Raw genomic sequence first — 20,285 nt, forward strand, 5'->3', positions numbered from 1 at the left:
TTATTCAAAAGAAGAAAAAAAACGATGCCACACACACCTGTTTTATTTTTCTTCTTTTTTTTTTTTTTTACTGAAAACACTGAGCCAGTAGTCCGCTTCAGCAACATACACCTGGGCATTTCAACAAATAAAACTGACAGGTAGAGATGAGTCACGGCAGATACACACACACACACACACACACACTCTGAGGCAGGGCATTGTGGGAAAATGAGGCTCATAAACTCCCCAAATACGGCAAAGCCAAATTCAGAAACCTGCTTCTGTGAACTCCACATTAGGTTTGTGTTTAAATTGCAAAAACTCTCTTCTGTTTAAATCAAAAGAAAATGTAGACGCTTTTATTGTTGTGCATGAATCATAAGAACCTCTGCTGATGACAAAATAAAATAAAATTATTTGTATCATCTCAACATTATAGAGAAGTGACATCGTTCCCTTTTTGCGTTCTTTTTGCCTTCAATTCCAATGAGCTGTTTGGAATAAAACAGTTTCAATATGAGCTATTTTGTTTTTTTAAATTGCATTTCTCTATTTTCTTTGGTGTATCTTTCACTGTTTCTATGAACACCTGCCCAAATGGAAACAGCAGCTGTGGAAATCATGTCACGTCAGAGCAACAGACAACGAATAATCTACCGAAAAACAGCCTCAATAGACCAGAATGCAATGCAGCTGCAGCTCCGGGACGTGGCGCTATGAGCGTAAGACGCGGTTCATCAGATTTAAAAACGACAGCACTCATCTAATGGTGGTCAACGGGCATTCTGGGAAATGTAGGAAATCACTGCAGTACTACATTCCAGAATACCTTCGGACATCTGAAACTGATCTAACAGAATGTGAAGGTGGAGATTTTCAAAGCAGCAGGACACTGATACTCTTTTCTGTTTTTTGTTGTTGGTATGATAACCTACTGTTTTTTTTTACACTGACTTAGAGGTCAGATGTTTCGGAGACTGTTGAATGAACAACAAAGGTACAATCCACCAGGTTAGAGGAGTGACATCAAAAGATGCGTTTACGCATTTACCGAAGTTCAAGGTGGAAGTAGTGTGTCCCAATTAAACTCATACTGCATGCAACAGTACGTGCTTTTTAAGGGCAGCTGCAGTATGTTCTGAAAGTAAAGAGAAAAGGTAAACAATGTGTGTGGAGGTGTCATCTTCAACAGACAATTGCCAAACAGCTGCTGTGTGGTGGGATGCACTACCAACAGGGACTACGCTTTTATAGAGGATACAGAAGAAGAAGAACGGGAATGTCAGTTTAGGCTAGCTATATTTCCGTTTGCTAAAACATTCGGACAGACTATGCAACTTGTGTTACAGTGGCATGAGAACAAATTTGCAAGTGCCTTAGCTAACGTTAGAATAAGCTAATGTTAGCTAGCTACAGTAAGCTAGCATTAGCTCGCTAACAGCTAACTTATCCCATCATCATTTTAGTTTAATTTATCAACTGCACCTCTGGTAGACATACGGTGGTAAAATAATCGTATTAAGTGCTGATATCTATTGTCTTTAGTCAGCTAAAGGCATTTCGTTAGCGTTTCAGCTGTCGGTTGCATATTGTGGCGCCAAATATTGTTTGCGCTTTGTCTCCATGAAGTCAAAGAGGAAAGAAAACTTTGACTTCTGTGGGCTGAAAAACACATCTGGCTACCATGTCACAGCTGGTGATTCCCATTTGAAAGCTAAACAGGAAACACCTTGTGTGACAATCACTGATGTGGGCGTGGCCCCGAAGCGCCACCCACCAATTAAGGGGAAGTAAAGCAGAGCCTGGCCGGTTTCCAGACGCCTGAATCACCACCGCCCACGTGTCGGGTTCGAACGGATCTGGGTGTTGTGCTCGTTGAAGGCTGGTTCTGGCATGGCAGGTATGGCAGAACAGTCAGGACTGAGATTAAAAAGAGCTGGATGAGACTTACGCTGTGCGTCAGTGGACCGAGTGGATCTGCTAGCAACCGCGACTTCCGTGCTAACATGACATCAGTGGGACAGATAGATCTCTCACTACTAAGTAGTTGAGGCGAAACAAAACACCCCTTCTCGCTAAACAGAAATCCTAACGTCCAACTTAATCGCTGAAGGAAAATGAAGTGGCAATTCGGTCTTAAAATCAGGCTAAAACACAAAACAAAACACCAAAATGAGGAGATGTTTAAGTATAAACTTTAAGATGAGAGGTTAAGATTGCATCAAATCCGTCTGCGTAAAACAAGCAAAAATAGAGAAATAGAATTGAGTATTGAATTCAATTTTAAACCAATGTTTTTATGTCCGATATGTCTAATATACATCTGCAATACATTAGCATTGTAGCTAACATTACAATTTAGTTATTTCCAGGCAGAAACAAACAAATCAGGTTCCCCAAAATGAGATTATAGGTCCTCCAACATGGTGACTTGCTCTCTTGCTGCCCTGCCTCTGTGTGTATATCTCTCCTGAGGGCGACTTGTAATCCATAAACCCTCTTTTTGACAGCATGGAAAGGAAAAACAAGGAAACGGCAGCAAACAACAGTTGTACAAATTGACCAGTGCATTGTGTGTTTTAAAAGTCCAGTTCAGTAGCTGTCGGGAAATTTTGCCAATGAAGTTCATAATTCTCCTTTTGTTTCAAACCGACACGTTTGGCAGGTGAGAACATGTCTGCAGTCCCTCTGAAGACGAGGCTGAGTCCTCTGCACCTGAATGTCTCAATGACTGTTTTCCCGCCGTCCAGCTGCAAACACTCGTCCCTCTTTCTGTTAGTCCAAGTCAAGAGAGAGGCCGGTCCATCCGAGTCCAGCTGGAGACCCGGAAGCATCCAGGGACTCTGATTGGCTGATGCTGGAAGACTGGCAGACCAGTACCGATCAGTCCTCCATACAGAAACCTGGGCAGAGATACGGGGTTTCGATGTTATCACATATATTAGGAAAACTAAATTTCATATGAATTCATTGTTATAGTCACATGATTAACTACATTCTCCCTTTCACCCATAGACTGTATACAAGACATGGTCATCGTGACGTCACTCTTTGGTTTGTGGACTGATGTTTTGAAGCGTCAAGTTCGCTGATTTTGCCATCGCCATCTTGGATCACTGCCGATGCCATGTTGTTGTTTTCTTAGCCGATGAACAGAAGTGACCATATTTGTAATGCAGAGGAGTGACGTAGAGACGACGTACACGTCTCTGGTAGAGACCTGTCAATCAGCGTGTAGCCCCGCCCCTAAATCATCCCCTGCTTTATGGTCTGTTTGACTCTAAATGGAGCATAATGTACTAAATGAACATCATGCTGTGTTGAAGAAGACTGTAAACTAGAGATTGAGACCATAAACTCATGTTTACAATGTTTACTGAGGGAATAAATCAAGAGAGAAGTAGAGTCATTTTAGACTAGACTTCTATACAACCAGAGGAGTCGCCCCCTGGTGGACACTAGAGAGAATGCATATATATATATATATATATTCACAAACACCCAACCGAGACTCACTTGAGCTGAGAAGATCTCTGCTGCTACGTCTGCGACTCGGCCTCTTGCGCCGCTCCCACCACCCTCCGGATGCTCTTGATTGACAGGTACGTCTCCTCCTCGGGGTCGTAGTAATAAAACTTACTCAGGTAGGATATTAGCGGTCTGGAGAGAAGTGACGACGAACGCGGGAAAAACAAAGTCAGCAAACAAGCCAAGTGTCCCCGTGTTTGTCATATTTGTCACATTTTGTTCCGTGAAATGACAAATCACTCAGCATTAGCATATGCTACAGTGTTAGCATTTAGACAACAAAAGTCAGTTAGAGCCTAAATAGAATCAACTTAATAAGGTTAATTGTGAGCAAAGAGCCTCATGTAGCAAGTCCTTTCAGCATCAAAGAGGCGGAGGCAGACTTTGGATGACACCTCCTGACACAGTTGGATGCGACCTTCAAAATAGTTCACACAACAGGTGTGTGTGTGTGTGTGTGTGTGTGTGTGTGTGTGTGTGTGTGTGTGTGTGTGTGTGTGTTGGGCAGGCGGAGCGTTTGAAGGAGTACCTGGGCAGTGGAAGCTCCTGGATGTGGTCGATGCGGACCATTTGTCGGATGCAGAAGCGACAGAGATGTTGTAGTGACTTCACGTTGCTGAAGCGAGACACGGGATACAGCAGCTGAACCGGGGTGGGAGGAAGCCCTGCAACACACACACACACACACACACACACACACACACACACACACACACACACACACACACACACACACACACATCATCATCTCCGGTTAAAGGATGAAGCTGGTGTTTCTCTGTGTGGTGTTGATAGTAAAAAAGTACAATATTGGCCTGGAGACACATGCAGAATTTATTTTCAGTCCTACTTACGTCGAGGACAAACCCCACACACGCATTCTCACAATCATAAACGATGCTCAGGCTGCATGCAGACATACAGACAGAGTCTCTCAAGGCACTTCTCACTAAGTGGCAGCACCACATCCATCTTTGATCAGATATTTATGAGCCATATTTTGTCGTTACCTGGGACTCTGGAGCGGAGGAAGTAGAGGAATTTGCCGTTCTTGGAGTGCATGATGGCTCGCTCGATGAACTCCACCACCGAGTGGCAGCGGTCCTCAAACTTCGGGTGACACCACAAGCTGAACGTCCCTGGAGAAGCATTTGAACATATATAAATCATGAACCACATTAATTATGAAACGTCGTACAGTTACAGTAAACATCACAAGACCATCCGGTAGAAGTTAGCCGCCTCTAATCGGCCTCTACGTTTTTTTAAAATTGAGATTCTCTTCTTGCAGAGAAATGCTTTTTTTTTTAATGAAATCCTGGAGTGTTTATGGAAACTGAATAAATAACAAAAAATGTGCACATTCTGCACATGCTTTTCTCTGGACAGCTTCTAAATACAGCTCCTTATGCACGGCCACATCGAACCCTAATCCATGTCAAGCTTCTTCACTGAATGAGCGATAACCTTGACCCAAAGTCAGTGGAATTCGTCCTCCAGGGACCTTCAATATATGTCGCAAATTCCACAGCAATCCATCTAATAGCTGTCCAGATCTTTCCCTCTGAATCACAGGGGTTCACCCTGAGGGGACTTTGAATATCTGAATCAAAACTGAACAGCAATCCACTCAATAGTTGTTGAGATAGAATGTAAAATGTTTCAAAAGAAGCTTAAAAGACGATTCAATTGTTGTTTTGCGATGACTTTCTTTGTGTGTTATTGTCCTCGCATTCCTTCTTTCAGGTTTTATATTACATCTTGAGTTTTATTCATGTGGCATTACTGTTGTTTAGGAGTTAAAGCAGGTGTATGAAGCAATATCCCCTGAACAACACGCACTCACACACAATACACACAATCACATGTTTCTAATGTATGGTTATTGTTGTTATTATATATATCATATCTTGTAAAAAATACTTTGTCGATAACAATATTACGTAGTCGTATCTTATGTCTATAAATCTTGTGTACTCTGTAATATTGTGAAATTGTAATTATTATACAGGTGGAGGCTTCCAATGAGCCCAGTGGGCTTTCTGCCTCTTCCTGCACTGTGACATTATATTATATGTGTTTTGTTATTAAATTGTGCAAAATAAACTAAACCTAACTCAGAATTTCAGAATAAAAGCCTCTGATTTGGACAGAGAGCCTGCGATCTACAACCGGCCGAGCAGAGAGAACAACAGACTGAATAAGTTGCTGCGTGTGCTTGTTGACTTCCTGTTGACTTCCTGTTGACTTCCTGTTGATTGCTCGCCTCGATTCCCGTCGGGCCCTGATGCCTTCACGCACACACCATCGCGTTGATGTGGATGTGTTGTGTCAGTCGGGGCTGGATGTCTGAATAATGAATGTTTTTTTTTCCCGGCATGACTCTATAGCTTTATTATGGTGACTCATTAATACAGAGCCGTGTTTATGTATGCATGTGTGTGTGTGTGTGTGTGTGTGTGTGTGTGTCTACGCATGTATCTTTCATGAGTCACCGTGGTAGTTTGTCACACATGTGGTGTTATGGGAGTTGTTCAGGTGTGACCTTATTGGATCTTTACAACGTCATGTTTGACACTATTTTTGACGTGTTTGTGCCGTTTTTTGACGTCCTATTGTTATGTTCTTGTTGTTGTTGCTGCGTGAACAACGTGTTTATGGATACAGACACTGACACTCGTAGGAGGTCATAAGTGATAATTGAGAGGAATTATTGTTGTACGAGTCTAAACATCGTTTTTGGGGAAAATGCTGCATAGCATAAAATCCTGGAATTATCATGTAATAAAGAACATAATCACACTTTTTCTTTTTAAATGTATCCTTTATTTATGCGTGGACGCTTGTAATTATATTATTCAAGATTGTTTGTTTGTTTTCCACACATAAAAGGACGTTCACGACGAAAAGAAGCGTGTCCCAGGCAACACAAATGTTTCTTTCTTAACAAAATATTTAGATAGTTATAATAATAACGTTAATTATTTTGGCCAGGATAATCGTGACAGGAAATATTCATATTGTCCTACTGTCTATTTTGTGTGTGCGTGTGTGTGTGTGTGTACTTGTACAGCTATCTTTGTGAGGACCACTTTGAGTTTGAGACCTTCATGATGAGGACATGTTGGAGAAGTGAGGACATCTTAGCTTGTTTGAGGGTTCAGACCTGGTTTCTAAGCTTTACGTTATAGTTAGGTTTAGGTTTGAGTTAGGGGTATTTAGGTGTGATGGCTAGGGAAGGCATTATGTTAATGAGTGTCTTTGAAAGAGGACATCTGATCTGGTCCTTGGTTTTAGGTTATACATTTAGAGGTATATATTTTTTGTATGTATATACCTATACATACACATATATTACTGTATACTCCTTGTAAATATAATTCAGTTTTCCTCCTTATTTCTTCCTTCATTGCCACTTGTGTAGTTTATTCTAATTTATCGTCTATTTTATTGTTTGTATTCTATTATATTTAAAATGTTTAGAACATCTGTGTATGTGTGTGTGTGTGTGTGTGTGTGTGTGTGTGTGTGTGTACGTGTGTATGTGTGTAGCGTGGAGGGGGCCTAACGCGTATAATGACAGGTGGCTGTGATGCTTTGGGTTAAACCATAAACTATAACAGTTAAACTAATATGAATGTCATCATCTGCACGCCTGCAAGTGTCTGCAGCCTCAAATCTAGAACTGTACAGATCAAATCACGTGTGAACACATTCATCTGTGAGGATATATCCGCAATATTGCTGTCCACCCTTCTGTCCAGTGTGAGTACAGACGTGTGTGTGTGTGTGTGTGTGTGTGTGTGTGTGTGTGTGTGTGTGTCTCACCTCGGTAGTGCTCCATGCGTGTGTGGTGTGTGACTCCCTGCGACCTGAAGCTGAGGCTCAGGATGTACCGGGGGTCTGAACTGTCTCGGACCAGGAAGGATCCGTCCGGTTTCCCCTTCAGCTTCATCTCCGCGTCCTCCCAGTTCATCGGACCCCAGTACCAGCCACACTGGGGAGAAACCAAACAACAACCTTCAGGGAAACCCTGCGAGAAACAAGGACTCAAAGGGTTTTAGCTTCTCACTACGTTGAAAACAACAAACGACGGCCGACTGATGTTATACTCCTTTAATTAATGCCGTGAAGGCCTCATTGGGAAGAACTCTTGTCTCAAAAAAGTATAAGCTTCAAAGCTTCCACTGTGTAATGTCAGATTGCTATGAATTGTGGGTAATTCCCTTAAGCAAAGTCTGAGAGGAGGACAAAGAGGGGAGCATGTTTGTTAACTTAATCATTAGTTCAGCAGATGCAACATGCTCTACCGCTAAATAAAAGACAGACATGATAATATATATATATAGGAGTCTTACCTTCTCCAGTTCTCTCAGACTGGCGGTGAAGTTGCTGGCTTCAGACCGTCGCAGGGCGCACAACATGGGGGGCGGGGCGTGTCTGGAAGGGGGCGGGGCATCAGCCGGTGACGGGGTCGAATGAGGGAGGGCCCGAAGGAAGGCGTCTAAAGCAGAGGAAGAATGTCAGAGAACATTTAAAGGTGACCAGACATTTCCAAATCTTTCTTCTATTGTTTCTTTTAGTTCAGCTGACATACATTACTGCTGTCTATTTTCCACCATATCCGGACGTATTTGTGGAAACGTAAGGATGTTCTGAAGAGCCCATCGTGCTGTTAAGCGTGTATTTAACGTCAACAACCCCAGCTGGCTGACTTAAAGTGATATTAGGAGCAACTTTAATGCCGACCCACTCTCATGCAGTAATGCACTAATCATTCATCAATCAATACCACTTAGGTATGGTTATCACGGCGCACAAAATAAATAAAATGTAAAGTTCTTCTTATTTGTATTTAAAACAGCTCATATGAACATAAATACATTAAAATGAGAGCATGGAAGAGACGACTGGTCACTTCTCCCATCAGCTCGTTGCTTCGTGATAAACGTCTCTAAGTAAATGATCCGTTGATTGTTTCGTCTCCTACACCAGAGACTCCGTCTGCTTCGTTTGCTCCACAGCGGCGCTCACTTCCTGCTTAGAGCGCCAGGAAGCGACGGAGTAGATTCAACGAGACGTCTTACCATTGAGGCTGAGACTGTGCTGGATGGTGGCGTGGGAGGGAGGAGGAGGAGGAGGGAGAGGCAGGGGGAGGGACTGCAGGGAGGCGCCCATGACACTCACTAGGAAAGGACCAGGCTGAGGCCCGGCTATGTCATCTGGAGGAAGGACAGGAAGGGAAGGAAGGAAGGAAACAAGAGCAGGAGAAGTGTGGGATGGAAGGAAGGCGGTGGGACAGGAAGGAAAGGAGAAAGCAAGGAAAGAAACAAGTGAAGAAAAGGAGAGGGATGGAAGAGGAAGGTATGACAGGAAGGAGAGGAGAAAGCAAGGAAGTGAACAAGTGAAGGAGAGGAAATAGGAAGTAAAAGGAATAAGAAGGGTAGGAAGGAAGGACGGAAACAAAAGCAGGAGAAGAGTGGGATGGAAGGAAGGAGATATGACATGAAGGAAAGAAGAAAGCAAGGGAGGAAGGAAGGAAACAAGTGAAGGAGAGCAGAGGGATGGAAGACAGAGGTAAGACAGGAAGGAAAAGAGAAAGCAAGGAGGAAAAGAAGGAAGGAAAGAGGGAAGGATACAAGGGCAGGTGAGGAGAGGGATGGAAGGAAGGAGGTAGGATAGCAACGAAAGGAGAAAACAAGGTAAAAGGGAAGGAGGTAGGACAGGAAAGAAGGGCAAAAGCAAGGAAGGAAGGTAGGAAGGAGGGAAGGATAAAAGGGCAGGAAAGGTGATGATGGAAGGTAGGAGGTAAGACAGAAAGAAAGCAAGGAGGGAAGGAAGGGAAAAAGTGAAGGAAAAGGAGAGTGGTGGAAGGACAGAGGTAAAACAGCAGGAAAAGGAGAAAGCAAGGAGGGAAGGAAGGAAGGAGGAAGGACAAAGAAAGTTTCAAGAGGGGAGGAAAGAAGTAGACAGAGAGAGGACAAAAGGAAGGAAAGATAAACAAAGGAAGGAAGGAAGGATAGAGCTTTTCAGCACCATCAGACAGGAAGCCTCAGTCCACCAAATTAAAAGACTTCACCTCTTTCTTCATATTGAACAATAAATATTCCTCTACTTTGTGGGTTTACTGTGTTTCTCTATTTGTAACGTCAACAAATATGAAAAGACCAAAACCAACAGTGAACATATCGAATGTCTTCCTCTGTTGTCCAACATCTACTAAAAACACATCAGTGAGCCTCACTGTTGTTCCTTTATCAATATTAACACACACACACACACACACACACACACACAAATACTCACTCGAGCACCAAATGAATCCGCCGCTGAAAATAGTCCCTAAACAAATGCATAATTTCCTGATGTATGTTTGATAAAAAACTACCGGTACCAACTATATACAATCAGGGAAGCCGGTCAGAAAGTACTGAGACTAACACATCGTCGGTTTTTGGTCTTTTCGTGGCATTTTGTAGCCGAAAATATAGAATATTTCTGACATTTTCTTTTAAAGCGACCCGAGAGGACGCTCGAGTCAGCTGCATATGTGGGTCAGAAAATAACACCAGGCTCGGAGCAAAAATATGCATTTGAAAGGTCAGAGATATGAAAACAATGCCCTGACATCCAGGAATATCACTCTTTACATTTCACAGTGTTTACGATAAGCTTCTTGTCCCATATTCACGCTTTAGTCTCCTATCGATTAGTGGTGGCCTCTGATTCGGAGGGTTTGGTTCTTGTGCACTTGCTGTCGCTGTCCCTCAAACAACAAACAATTCAATTAAAGCTCATCAATTGAGTCATTGCTCCCAGATTTTAAATTAAATCTGTACTTTGCGGCTGACCTTTCAAAGCCGACCCAATCAGATTACAGCAGATTACAAAAACGTGTCCGTGTCTGTTTTTCCAGAAACAAAATTGATAAGTAAGACGACGACGGAGAGGAGCCTCTCCTTTTTCGTCCAAGCGTAGAGAGGCTGACTCTGTAAAGTTTGGCTTGAACTGCTGTCTCGCCACCGTGTCGCATCCTCTTGTGCGTCTGGAGAAGAAAACGAGATGCGGAGAGAAAGAGAAGAAGAGGCAGACAAGAGGGAGAGAAAAGTACCTAACAAACTGAGACTTCGGCGTGGAGGTGGGGGAGGCGTGGGAGGGTGTGGCGTGTTCGCCCCTCGCCGCGAGATATCCACATCCACCAGGGAGACTGTCTCACCTGAAGCCGGGGACGCAGTAGCAGGAGGAGGAGGAAAGGAAGAAGAAGGAGAAACGTGAATTAAAGGCAGAAAGAACAGCGGCTTTGTGTTTCTGTGTTGTTGTTGTTTTTTTCCGTCTGTGCCGCAGAAGTGCCATTAAAGCTGCACCAAAGCAGGAAGGATGTTTATGGAAAATTACACCCAGCTAATCAGCCTAAATCACCGCAATGAAGAAGAGCGGCCCAGCCCGGCTAATTGAGGCCGCTGCAGATTCACAGTTCACCGCGGCGACATTCTGCAGTTTGGGGATGTTTCACTGGCAGCGGACGAAACACAGTGAAGCGTTAAAAGCTCCCCCACTTTAGATCTCTTCCTCTAGCATCTTGTTTTTGGGTGGATGTGGGGAGGGGGGGGGCGGTTGTGAAACATCACAGACCGGCTGGTAAACACCAGCACGCTTCTACGCAGGACCCCAACATTTCTTTTAAAACAACATCACCCGCATGGTGCACCTTTAATGTTTTCTGTTTTAATTGGTGGTTCATTAAGCTACAAAAATCATCACATTCAAGGAGCGAAACCGAGATCCAGGAGCAATGTGGGACACCGGAGCGTACTTCTGAAGCCCTGCGGACGCTGTGTGGACGATTCTCATAAAGTCAGCTGAATAATGTCGAGCCGGCTGAGCTGCAGACCTCGTCGCCCTTCTCACCCACGGGCCTTTTGTGTCTTGTCTTATCTGGTGCACCAGTTACAGCGTCCGACTGGTGAGAACAGCTAAAGGTCTCAGCTTTAGAAACACCACAAATGCTGTTCTTTACTTTCACTTTTGATTGTTAGAACGTTACAGGAATAGAGAATCGACACCACTGTCACGTCTGTCTGTTAAATATGAAAGCTGCTTAGCTTAGCTTAGCATAAAGACTAGAAACAAAGGGAAACAGCTAGCCTGGCTCTGTACAAGTAATAAAACACATACTACTTTTTTTTGTACATGTTAAACAAACGAGATGCAACGTGTCACGCAGTTCACGATCTTCATATGAGCTGTTATCTTTGGGTGGATTCAAGCTAGCTTTCTCACCTGATTCCAGTCTTTATGCTAGGCTAGGCTAAGCTAACGCGCTGGCTGGCTGTAGCTTCTTCATATGTAACAAACAGACATTAGAGTGATCTTCTCGTGTAACTCTCAGCAAGAAAGCGAATAAGTGTGTTGTATAAGTGTAAGTGTGGTGTAAAGGTGCAAGTATATAAATATGAAGAACCAAATCAAGAAAACAACACGAATACATCTGAAGTTACTGTAATTCCATAGAGAGCTGCAGGGATGATGTATTTTTCTAGTGCAACAGGAAGTTAGCATCGCACTGTTTCCCTCAACAACAAAAAACAACAGGATTGTTTCTTTGGATTTTGGATTATTGCAGAAATGAATCTCTGTGAAGCGTGAATACAATCTCCACCATAGTCACATGACTTCACGTTAGGCTATAAAGGAACTCCACCACGGTCACATGACTTCACGTTAGGCTCTAATGGGACTACGTCAGTGTGGAAGACACGTAAAAACTTCAAAATTCACCGGAGGGGGATTTACTGACCTATTTTCTGTCGTAGAACAAAACGTTAAAATCTCTTAAAGACCTTAAGCATCTAAACAAAAACACATTAATAAAAATAAAACACATTGACTTCGAGACGAGGGAACCGGAAGTGCAAACATGCTGACTCATTCTCAATGCTGACTCACCGCACCAATGCTACCATGCTGAGGATGAAAAGTCGATCGATCGCCTCTTCGTTTAAGGACTTTATTCAAGCGTGAAGCAGCGTCTATTGTGACGATGAGCGGGGTCGACTGGGACGACACCAAAGAACCTTCAATTACTCAAAGGCTTGAGCAGCAGTGAAGATAATTTGATCCCTGAACAGATACAGCTATCTGCTAACAATTAATTATGCTTTTTTAGAGACAGATAGCGAAAATAAAGGAGTTATTTCCCCCAAAAGTCTGTCTCCGCGGTTCAGTTGGGACACCTTGTTCTGTCACTTGATCACAAATCTCTTTGAGAAAAAGAAAACATTTTTGATACATTACTGAGTTATGGAATTGGGCAAAAGAGTGTTTACGACTTGCAGCCACTCGAGTGAACATTCACTCAGCGACCTGCAGTGGATCTTATTCAGCTAAAGACAAGTCTTTGTCTTGTTTTTATTTGAAGATTTGCAACAAAGACTTAAAAACAATAGTGTCCCAACCGTCACTTTGTGTACTCGTGACCCAACAAGGAGTCAGACAACGAGCATCGACTGACAGGGAAGAAGATAAGCTTTCCACCATCGTGCTTTTTACGTAAACGAAAAACGTTACGCTCGAAGAAAAGTAGCAAAAGAGCCTTTAACACACTGTAGGTTTCAAAACTGTGAACAAAATGTGAGAAATAGTGAGCTTTCCTCTGTTTTCTGTGACAGCAAACAGAATATTTTGGGGGTTTTGAACTGTTGAGTGGGGGAAAAAAAAAAAGCTATTTCAGGGGATTATGATGGGTACTTTCTTTCACAATTGTCTGACATTTCATAGAGATAAAACTATTAATGGACATTTAGTTTTATTGTTGGTTGTTGGTGATTTTTATAGCAAATGTTTTTTTATCTTTTTGTATATGTATACATCTCTTTTTTTCAAATACTTGTGTACATAACAGTCCCGTCAGTTCTTTACAATAATTCGTCCGGCTTTGTTGTTCTTCGCCGTTATGTCTCTTTCTGTGTTGGTGCATTAAAAGCAATGCAAAAAAAACCAAATTCCTCCTATGTGTGATTCTGATAACCGTGGAAATAATCTTGAGTTGCAGAGAGCTTGGAGTGGAGTTTCATGTGTCAACATTTGTTTGTTATACCAAAGAAAGAAAGAAAGAAAGAAAGCGTTTTCTGTGGGAAACCAGAGTTACAACCGAGACCAGCAGCCCTTACCAGTGAAAGCAGAGAGGGAGGCAACGAGGGAGGCGGGGGAGAAGGCACTGTGGGCCCTGGTCAGTCTGGGCTGGCTGTGGCTGCAGGACAGACATCAAGACATGCAGAAGAAGAAGAAGAAGAAGAAGAAGAAGAAGAAGAAGAAGGAGGAGAAGATGAGAAGAACGTTAGAGTGTAGAGAAGAAGAGGTGTTAGTCACTGCAGAGGTTCAGAAAATGTGCTTCTTTTCCAGTATGCGTGCAGTTTTAGGTCCTGCAGCTTATTTTTTAAAGAAAAAAACTTTTTTTCTGTTTGATGCTCTCAGCTCTGGCAGTCCAGACTTCTGAAGCAATGTTTTTTTAATCACAGCCTTCCTTTAGTGTGATGCTGTGAATAATGACTAAGCAGCGAGAGGGATATGGAGGGTGACAAGCCACAAAGGTTTGGAAAAATCTCTGCATCTGATAGCGTGCAGCGCTGAGGACGTTTTTTTGGGGGATGTCTGAGGGGACGGCCGAATATAGCTGCCAGTTGAAGGAGCTAATTCAAGAAAGACTGCCCCCCAAAGAATAAAGTAATAAACACGTCTGGACTAACTTTTCAAATGTTAAACGTTTATCTCCCCCCTTCTTATATCTCCCTGACCCATTGGCTGTATCTCTATAACTTTACGGACTCACATTTTGGGGAGTTCTAATAAAAAAATCAAAACACAGCAGAGGAAACTCGTGAAGGGACACACTATTGCACATATTAATGTCACATCTCGGCCTTGTTTGCTCCCCTGCAGTGATTCCATGTGTCATCCATGCAGGCAGGGTTTGATCTTCTTCTCGCTGACAGAGGGGGAATAAGAAGATCACATTGTAGGACCGATCCACGTAGAGCTCACCTGTCTGCGTCCTGCTCAGCGCCAGCGGTGCTCGCCATGTCCACCAGACTCCCGGCAGAAGACACTGAGTAGGTCACCGAGGGCCTCTTGTCTAGCAGGTGGTTGGAGCCGCTGCAGCTTTTAGTCCGGAACAGTTTACTCAGGCGGATCTTTAACGAGCCCTTTTTGGACTTCCCCGGAACTTTGAGCGTCTTTTCCCCGCCCGCGGCCCACCCAGTGGGAGTCCGCGGCGCGCTGGCGCACCGCTCCGGCCGCCTCCTGGGAGTCGACGCCTGGCTCGGGTTCGGGCTTGTGGCCCACGGTGAGCTCTGGGCCGGCGTGTGCGACTGAGACGTGGCCGAAACCTGGGCGACAACCTCTGAATCCCCGGAGCTTACCTGCGAGAGCCGGCTGGCTAAATTCCCGTGGAGGCTGCACACCTGCGCGCCAAGGTGCGCTGCTGCCGCCGCCTCGGTCGCCGCCGGGGCCATCCCCTCCACCTGCCTCCTCAGCTCCGCCTGGAAGCTGCTGATGGAGAAAGCCCCGGACATTTTCTGAACTATCTCCCGTTTCCTGTTGAGTAAAAACTCGCGGCGTCCGTGCTCGTCATCCGGCTCACCCTCCGGGCACTCGTCCATGCCCAGGCCGGCAACATCCCCGCTCCCCAGTCCCTCCAGGACCAACAAAGCATCGCTGGTCTCTGTCGGGTCATCCCCGGGCTCCACTCCCCCTCCTGCCGGCCTGTGTGCACCCTGACACGAACACTGCGGGAGCTCCCCAGCTTTGAGCAGCATCTTGGGCACCGCACCGACCCCGAGCTCTCCGAACCGCCGGGCCAGCTCAAACACGGCTCCCTCTCTGTCCCTGGAGGCGCATCCCCACTTAGAGTCAATCACGGTGAGAGGGTTGGATCTCTCCGTCAACAAGGGCCACTCGGGCGGGGTAGTGATGAGTCGGTGCCGGCGGCATAGCTCCGCAGCTCCCTGCATCTCCGCGGTTACGACCGGCGGATGCGCTCCCCACGTCCGGTCCAGCAGGTCCTGCTGCTGCTGCTGAACGTCTCCGGGACTCAGGGTGTTGTTATTGACAGCCGGGCCGGAGCGGCCGGACCCCGGGCTCTGGTCCAAACCCAGAGCATCCCTCGGCTGATTCCGACGGTCTAATTCCAAAATCCCTTCCCCGTTCCGCATTATGTTGGAGAAGACCAGCAGCTGAGGCCGTAGGCCGGGGCTGGGGGCGAAGTCAAAGCCCTGGGCCTCCATGGGGCTCTGCGGCGGAGGAGGCGCGGACAGCGGGGCTCGGCTCTCCGTCACCCCGGAGTCAGGTGCAGCCGTGCCCTCGCCGCTCTGCTGGGCTTTGTTCAGGCGGCCGCCGGGATGCTCGAGGCCCGCCGTCAGATCTCGGCTGATATCCAAGCCCGCTTTGACGCCGCTGTGAGCCAGGACCTCCTTCCCCATCCCCAGCCCCGCCACCACCACTCCTCCTCCCGGCGGCAGATTCCCGTTTTCCGCGTCCAAGCGGTCGTCCTCGGCCGCGGAAACCAGGCGCATCAACACGAAATCGGGCGACATATCTTGCGCGTTGTTCATAATTTATTCCTCGGGGAATCGCCAAACGAGAAATTAGTAGGGCGATCTGCTCTTCACATAGCAAAACCGCGGAGATCTCTTTCCTATAATAAAGAAAGGGCCAAGCCGCCGCTGCCTCCCATAAGTAGGCTATGAGCGAAAATGCCAAAAAAAAATATCAGGCGATTGTTTCATCCCTCCTCCTCCTCAACGACAGCTCAGCATCCATCTGGTAAATATCGGGGAAAATGAGCGCAGTTCGCTCCCGGCAGCAGGCGGACCCCCTGGGTCAGACATGCGGTCTGATTTGAGTAAAGAATAAAAGCCAGTAGAGTCTCCTGGTCAGTGACCACAGTCTGCCTCTGTGTTCCCAGCCAGGCCCCACCCGCTCCTCCTCCGCTCAGCCCCATAATACCGCTTTATGAGCGCCGATGATGGGAACTATAAATTAAGACTGTGGCGTTTTTTTTTTTAGTTTTTTTTTTTTTTTAATATCACCGGGCTGTACCTGAATCAGCGCCACATCTGAACAGCTGATTTCGGTTTCCATTCTGGACAGTGATATAAAAAAAATAAAATAATAATAATGATAATTTAAAAAATACTGTATTCCTCTTTCTAGAAGATTCAGTCAGGGATCAACATCCTGTCGAGTTTCTGCGGTGAAAGTTTACATTTTTGTAGCTTTTATCTGCAATATTTTAATAATTCTGCCTCAATGCTCACATTTTTTAAGTGATGTTTGGAGTCTCATATTTATTTATTTATTTATTTATTTTTGGCAAATTAATATCAGTGGGAAGTTCATATCTATTCTATACTACAGCAATTTATATATTTCAAAGATACATCACAGAATATTTGGAGAAATATTTGTCTTCTCATTAGAACAATCAGTTGCACTGCAAATATTATAGAGCCCCCCCCCCCCCCCGATGACGTCATAGTGATGTCATCAGGGTTCGTCATGGATTGGGTTTAAGACGTTTCACGGTGTTATGAGTTTAGGATCGGGAGTTTGAAAGGTCAACTCTGTCACATGACTTATTTATGCTGCAGGAATGAGTCCTTAAACCCGGAAATGAGTTTGAAGTATTGCACTTCCGGTTCCGTGGTCTTAAAGTCAATGGGTTTTTTTTTAATGGGTTTTTGGATGGATGCCTGAAATAAGGTCTGTGGTCAACACAAGCTAAAGAGATTTGAATGTGTATGAGTCAGTAAACTCATCACTCTGGAATTTTGAAGCTTTTACATTTCTTAAGAAAAGGAACAAGTGTCAAAAATTAAAATGAGAAGAGTGTCTATTTAAATCTAGTTGTTCTTAAAGCTTGTTATCGGTGCACAAAAAATCCGATGAAATCATTCAGGTTCACCAAAAACTCCTTCAGCTCAGACTCCAGAGGGGCCTCCAGCAGAGACCGGTCCAGATCCTCCAGCAGAGACCGCTCCACCGTGGACAGACCCAGATCCTCCAGCAGAGACCGGTCCAGATCCTCCAGCAGAGACCGCTCCACCGTGGACAGACCCAGATCCTCCAGCAGAGACCGGTCCACTGTGGACAGACCCAGATCTTCTAGCAGAGACCGGTCCACCACGGACAGACCCAGATCCTCCAGCAGAGACCGGTCCAGATCCTCCAGCAGAGACCACTCCACCGTGGACAGACCCAGATCCTCCAGCAGAGACCGGTCCACTGTGAACAGACCCAGATTCTAGCAGAGACCGGCCCACCATGGACAGACCCAGATTCTCCAGCAGAGACCGGTCCACCGTGGACAGACCCAGATCCGGCTTCACCTGCAGCCTTTGACCTGCAGTCTGAAGCTCCGGTTGGAGGAGGAGCGCTCAGCTCCCGGCAGCAGCAGCGTCTCCTCCTCCTCCTCCTCCTCCTCCTCCTCCAGGATCAGAGCTTCTCCTCTCTGGGAGCCAACACCGACACCACACTGCTGGAGACCCAGGACGTATTGCTGGACCCGCTGGAGGGAAGGGAGGCACGGGAGAACCAGAACCAGGACTGAGCGGGGCAGACTGTCAGACCCTGCTGCAGTAGAATTAGAGGTTTTGTAAAGGGAGTCTGGTGCTTTGAAACACTACCACTTTAGTCCACAGGGACCGCCAGAATCAACACAAAATCAAAGTTCCTCACCGTAGCTTTAAACAAAGTTTGATATAATACTAATACAGATGAGGCTCATGGGAACGCCAATAGATTTGTAGGTATTTGGGCATAAACCAATGTATTGGAAAACTTGACATTTTTACCTGATCATGGTGCTCAGAGGAAAAGTTAAGAAGTCACCAAAGCGATGGAGCGGTTCGAGCAGGTCGTCGACTCGTCACAGGGTTGCAAATATTATGTTTTACTCACTCGTAAGAAACTTGGTCTTTCTCACCACAGCATGATGGAGAAAAACAAAGTAACTCGTAATTTCTTGGAGACAGGGTGTAATGGAGGGTCTAAGGAAAGACCCTATTGCATGATGGGAAGTGTAGATCAGTGTTTTTACAGGTACTAAAAGTCACAATATCTCGCCCACTGCTGCTTCAACTTTGACCATTTATTTATTTTTAAATCAAATCAAAATCCTCTCAAGTTCCCTGACTTTGTAAAGGAGAAATATTGTACTTTTTTTGGTGAGTTTTCATACATACTGTATATACAAAAAAACACAGGAGAAGAATCCAACCTTGGCTGCAGGATTCAACACTGACACACCCAAAAAAAACATGACTGCATATAAATGAGTTGTGAGGCTTTAAATGTTAAATAATAATATTTATAATCAGCTATTTCAAAATATCATTACCTCTATATCAGAGGCATTTATCAAAGGTCTGGAACATCACAATAATGTCTAATGATTTAGTCTCATATATATATTGTAGCCAACAGTTGTATTAACGTCTGTATGTAGGCAACAACTGACTGTCAATTCAATAATATCTCAACAATATGTATTGTCAGATTTCAAATTGAATTAAATAAATACTCTAATAATAAATAAATGTTCTCTCATTTCAAGTAAAATAAGGGCTGATTAAAAAAATACATGACATAACAGAAAGCTTTTGTAAAATGTGACTCTTAAAATAAAGTACTTCATTTTAGAAAAATTAATTTAACTGAATTGTCTTGCAGCTTTAAATTCAGGTCGTTCAGGTATGAAGTGGTCAATCAAAAGAGCCATAATATCCACATTATATATCCATCGAGTTTATGGTCTCAATCTCTAGTTCCATGTCTTCTTCAATACAGCATGATGTTCATTTAGTACATTATGCTCCATTTAGAGTCAAACAGACCATAAAGCAGGGTGTGCTTTAGGGGGCGGGGCTACACGGTGATTGACAGGTCTCTTACCAGAGACGTATATACGGCGTCTCTACGTCACTCCTCCTCAGTCCAGATGTGGTCACTTAGGTTCACTGGTTGCAAAGAGCCAAGATGGCGATGGCGAAATTGCCAAACTCGAGGCTTCAAAACATCAGACCACAAACCAGTGAGTGACGTCTTGATGACTACGCCCTAAATCCAACACACTCCTCCTTTAATCGATTGAAAACTTTTTCCGGGACCATCGAGAGTCGCGGAAGGTGAGCGTTACGTACAGCTGAACGAACTATTCCTTTAAGATTTCTTACAGGAAACTACAAAATATTTAGCATTTCGGGGTTTCTTGTTCTTTTGAGGTGACTGCAGGGCCTCGAGGAGCAGCAGCTGATCTTCATCCCACTCTGACGGCATGAAGCTCAGACAGACAGTGAGTCTGAACAACAACAACAACAACAACAACAACAGTGACCTGGAGTGTTGCATCAATGCCGTGTGGCCAGCAGATGGCGCTGCCGGCCACACGGCATTGATGGACGATGATGCTGCTGGTGGATACAGTTAATGATGGGAGAGTGGATGAAGGGCCATTAATCCTTACTGTACGTGTGTGTGTGTGTGTGTGTGTGTGTGTGTGTGTGTGTGTACAGCTATCTTTGTGAGGACCAATGACAGCTTCAGGACTCACTTGTTTGAGGGTTCAGGCTTGGTGTTATGGTTCAGGTTAGTGATGGTTAAAGTTCGGGAAAGGGGCTATGGAATGCATTATGTCAGTGAGTATCCTCACAAAGATAGAAGCACAAGGTTGTGTGTGTGTGTGTGTGTGTGTGTGTGTGTGTGTGTGTGTGTGTGTGTGT

General features: G+C 44.8%; 1 protein-coding gene across 2 annotated transcripts; it reads right to left on the bottom strand.

The window, feature by feature from the left end:
• Positions 1-27: 27 nt before the first annotated feature.
• socs7 (suppressor of cytokine signaling 7) lies at positions 28-16,522 on the bottom strand. Of its 2 annotated transcripts, XM_068727517.1 has the most exons (10): positions 14,551-16,522; positions 13,680-13,759; positions 10,622-10,726; positions 8,598-8,732; positions 7,869-8,014; positions 7,339-7,507; positions 4,521-4,649; positions 4,040-4,175; positions 3,499-3,642; positions 28-2,885 (listed from the first exon to the last, which is right to left on the bottom strand). In XM_068727517.1, exons 1-9 carry the CDS (start codon positions 16,116-16,118, stop codon positions 3,522-3,524), a joined length of 2,589 nt encoding a protein of 862 aa, XP_068583618.1. In that variant the 5' UTR covers positions 16,119-16,522; the 3' UTR covers positions 28-2,885; positions 3,499-3,521. The 2 variants fall into 2 exon arrangements, with proteins under 2 accessions (XP_068583618.1, XP_068583619.1); XM_068727518.1 differs by lacking the exon at positions 8,598-8,732.
• Between the last annotated feature and the right edge of the window lie 3,763 nt (positions 16,523-20,285).

Source organism: Cebidichthys violaceus, unplaced genomic scaffold (genome assembly GCF_023349555.1).
Source record: "Cebidichthys violaceus isolate CVI_PGR_0920_01 unplaced genomic scaffold, fCebVio1.0.p SCAF_4, whole genome shotgun sequence".
Taxonomy (NCBI): domain Eukaryota; kingdom Metazoa; phylum Chordata; class Actinopteri; order Perciformes; family Stichaeidae; genus Cebidichthys; species Cebidichthys violaceus.